This window comes from Mixophyes fleayi, chromosome 4, assembly GCF_038048845.1.
Source record: "Mixophyes fleayi isolate aMixFle1 chromosome 4, aMixFle1.hap1, whole genome shotgun sequence".
NCBI lineage: Eukaryota > Metazoa > Chordata > Amphibia > Anura > Limnodynastidae > Mixophyes > Mixophyes fleayi.
In genome coordinates this window covers 15,533,415-15,537,986 of record NC_134405.1, presented here as the reverse complement: position 1 = coordinate 15,537,986, position 4,572 = coordinate 15,533,415, and the positions used below count along the sequence as shown (strand labels likewise).

At 34.5% G+C, this 4,572-nt stretch overlaps 1 protein-coding gene across 1 annotated transcript; it reads right to left on the bottom strand.

Annotated features, from left to right (window-relative positions):
* Positions 1-2,367: 2,367 nt before the first annotated feature.
* LOC142150444 (olfactory receptor 11L1-like) lies at positions 2,368-3,282 on the bottom strand. The gene has a single exon (XM_075205636.1). The coding sequence runs from the start codon at positions 3,280-3,282 to the stop codon at positions 2,368-2,370; it is 915 nt and encodes a 304-aa protein (XP_075061737.1).
* Positions 3,283-4,572: the final 1,290 nt, after the last annotated feature.

The window sequence follows — 4,572 nt, the reverse complement described above, 5'->3', positions numbered from 1 at the left end:
TGATAGAATATGAAAAAGCACTTATGGAGATTAAGGATAAAAATATGTGTAGAGACCAACAGGATTATAAGAAGGTATTGTGAGTACCTACAATAGAAAGATATGACCTAGAGAAAAAGTATAGTATAGTCTATGACAGAGATACCCATCAATAAACAGATTCAAGAAATGTCGAGGGACAATCAAAAAGAAGAAGCGAGACGCAAGATTCAGATTCCCCCTAGAAATCATTTTTTACATCAACAGTTCCATCCAGAAATAGGGACATACCATCAAAGAAAGAAATATGGTACACCGAAAAGAAAAATAAATTTAGGTTTAGAAGAAGAGGATGCAGAGTAGTTTGGAGGAAACAAAGGAAGAGAAAAAAGATTACTATGGGAAAGAAATGCATCTTCAATCTCTCAAAGAGGGCATTAAGTGATCATGAAATTACCCTACTGAGTAAAGTGTTAAAATACTCATCTGCAAACAAACCTGATATTTTCAAATTGTTTGTGGACTTAAATCGTTTTTTAAGAGATTTGTGTAGGAAGAGCTATTTTGCAAATAAAAATTTGAAGAAAAATGGTATTAGAGGCACCCCAATTTTTCTTGATGGAAATGATCAATTAGGGGTTGACCTGGTGGAGTCTTTTTTTAATGAAAACAGGATTGTTGGTAATGAAGAAGGTCAAGGAATGTTGATTTATGATGAAAAGAAGAAATGTAATGAGAAAGTTGTAAAGAAAAATGCGAATTTTACCCGATGCAGTATAAAGATTCTTTTATAGAAGCTTTCTACACTACAAGAATGTATGATTTTAAGAAAATGTGTAAAAAAGATGAAAAACAGCGCCTGAAAGATAATTTAAACCCATCTGAAAGGAAAGCTCTAAAAGATCTAATGAGGCACCTTGAGATCATAATAAAACCTGCTGACAAGGGTGGTGGGATCGTGGTCCTAAATAGAGAAGACTACCTGTCAGTGTCACTGAGACAATTAGAAAATATAAGTTTTTATAAGAAACTTAGAATTAATCCCACCCAAAACTATTTGCAGAAGTTAAAATGCTTTCCAAAACCACACTATATGCGGTGGAGAAACATGTACGAATTTGGGACTTATTTTTATTTTTAAGAAGAAAATTATGTTTTCCTGATTGATTGCAAGAAACATCAATTATCTTTTACCAAAGAGGAGAAGTTTGTGGCTGTTGTATTAGAAGATTGGAATACTGGGCAAAATGTCACATACAAGTTGGTAAATTGGACAAGGTACCTGTGCAAGAAAATTTGAATATTTATCCGTGTAAACCTTTGAAATCACAGGGACTTTTTTATAAAATCAGCTTCTGGCTGAAAGGTAAATTGATATACACAAACCAGTAATTGGAGCAAGTAATTTGTGCAACAATACGTGTCACAGAAGGCTGAGGGTGAGAGCTGCAGCTCTCTGTTGATATCACAGATTGTTCCATCAACGAAGAAGACTCATTTAAAAAGTTGTACTATTGATGTGGTTTTAGTTTTGGATCACCAGGATTTAAAAGCCCAAAATAAACTGTTGAAATATATGATTCAATATTTCATTACAAGTTAACCCGTGCATGATACTCATGCATTCTAGTCAAATCAAGTTACTTAAGGTGTTAAAAAGGTTCTTGTCATGCATTTGGGCCTAGCCCAGGCCTCCTCAGGGGAGGAGCGTTACTTCCCGACGCAAGCGCCCTTTTTTAACGTGGTTTTGTCCACATGTCACCACCTCATCATTTTTCTCCATCACCTCATCCTTCATCTTCATCGCCACTTCCTTCATCAAGCTACTTAAGGTGTTAAAAACTCCCCACTGTCACCCCCGGCAACCACCAACCACACCCAACTGTCACTTCTCCTTCAAGAAATATATAGGTCAGTGTATAACTCTGCCCAGCAGGTGGCGCTGCAGCTTGTTTTTTTTTTCCACACACGCCACTAGGCATTTATGTAGTAGATACTACACAGCCGGAACGTTACATATTTTGAGAGATTTACATGTGGATCTATACACTCATTATTTTGTCTCAAAAGACACATTCTTTGTGTAACAAAAGAGATATTTAACTGGGGAGTGCAGCCCCCAGTGTTGAACAAGGTGGAATTATAATATATTTTTATGTTTTTATATGGTTTTTATGTGGCTATATTTTTTATGATTATTTTCCTTGATTTTATATTAGAATAAGAACAATAAAAACATGTGTTTTTAATTATAAGCTGGTTGGTGGTTAATAAAATAATATAGAAAAAAAAGGCCTTTTTTTCTTTTTCCTTGTTTTAATATTGAGATTATTCGCAGCAATCATTGTTACTCGTACCTGATTTGTTATTGACATAAATTAAATTAATTCAATTATGTTTAAATTTTTCCAATGCTTCCTTGAAGTCTTTATTCCTCAGGCTGTATATGAATGGATTAAGCAATGGTGACACCACAGTGTAAAGCATTGATAATGTCTTGCTCATAGTTAAATATTGTCCTTTGCTTGGAACCATATATACAGAAGATAGAGATCCATAAAATATAGAGACAACAGTCAGGTGGGAGCTGCAGGTGGAGAAGGCTTTCTCTCTACCACTGATGGACTGAATGTTTAGGATGGTGGTGATGATATATGTATAAGAAACAATGATTATTATGAATGGACATATGATGACAATAATGCCAATTGCAGCTACATGTAATTGTATAAGTGAAGTATCTGAACAAGAAAGCTCTAGAATAGGAGAGAAATCACAGAAGAAATGATCAATAACATTTGGTCCACAGAAGTCTAATTTACATATATCTATTTCATCCATCAACAATATCAAATAACTTAACAACCAAGATCCAATGACAGACGTCACACAAAATGTTTTGTTGATTATAGAGCCATATCTCAGTGGGTTACAGATAGCCACATATCGGTCATAAGACATCACCGTTAGGATCAGACACTCTGATGTCTCTGAGTTAGCAAACACAAAAAACTGTGATATACAGGCAGCAAGAGACATGGTCCCACCGTCATGCAGTATTATGTGAAGTAAGTTAGGTACAATGTCTGTGGTCATCAGAATGTCCAGTAAAGACACTTGTGTGATGAAGAAATACATTGGAGAATGAAGATTTTTGCTAATTGAAACTAAAGTAATGATAATAACATTACCGCACATGGTGACACAGTAAATGATGAGCAGGAACACAAACAATAGACTATTGAAGCTGTGAAGATTTGGAAATCCCAGAAGAAAGACATAAGAGACATTGTTCTCATTCATTACTTGAACAAGCCCTGAAGGAGAAGCATAAGATATCATACCCAGCAAGACGTTCATATCACACTACTATTGTTAAATCTTTTTGCTCAGCTATATAGGAGTATAGTTCACGGGGTCCCCAAACATTGTACCTCTAACTGAATGCGGTGTGATTTTTGTGCTTTATGTCAAATGTCACTGCCTCAGATGAATAAATAAATTGTTCTTTTTGCACCAGTGAAAGCTAGAGAACACATTTCTATATTTACCTGTTTACACTTCAATTTTTTAATAAGTATGTAGTCATTTAAAAGCATTTCATTTAGAATATGTTTGTATATATTTATATAATTATGTATTGCATGTATTGACCAGCATGAGAGCAAACATCATACAACCTCCCAGTCAGTCGTACAGTTATAGATGTCAAATTGCATCACAATGATATCGTAAAATAAATAAGTAATGGGATCAGAGTTACTTTACGATACATTAAGATTTTCAATAGATGGTTATATATATGAATGAAGTCAGCTCAAAACCTATGATACAAGAGAATATCCCTGCTTACAGCAACTTGACCTAAATTCCAGCTTTAGAGTTTCATTGTCCTAGAACTGAACACAAAATAATAATCCTAAAAATGTCCAGATTTTTGTCATCCCTTAATGTTAAGTACTTTGTATTTACAAAAATGTATTATTAATTAATGTTTAGTTTTAAAAAAAAGAAAAACACATGTATTTTCTTCCCTCCATATCTGATTTAGTACATGGACCCACGTTCCTCTTTGCTTCTTAGTGTAGCAGTCTTGTGGGGGAAATGCCAAAGAAGGTGTCCAGTTGTAGCTACAGCATGTACTCATTGCAATGACAATTACCTCTGTGCTGCACAATCCTCTATACATGTTTTGGAACAAAGCTTTGCTGTATATAAGAAACAACTCTTACATATCACACTGCTCTGTTCCTAAATACAGCACCCAAACTGGAGCTCTATTTATGTACCCTTGTGCCCTCAAGCCTCTTGACACATCTCTTTCCAATAAGATAAAGGCCAAAAATGTAAGAAGAATTTTACAAGCTTTTTCATCTGGAAGAGATACATTTATCAATTGTGTGGTAGAGCCTAAAAAAAGCATGATTTGTTGACATGAAATGTATGTAACCAAAGTGGAAAAAAATAAGCCAGAGGAAATGTTCAAATAGTATTTTAAAGAAAATACTTTTGTTTGCTAACTGTAGTGGACTATAGTTAGAGATATAGATAAATATAATTTTTAGGGCATTCAGGTGCTTTCGTCAGGAAATC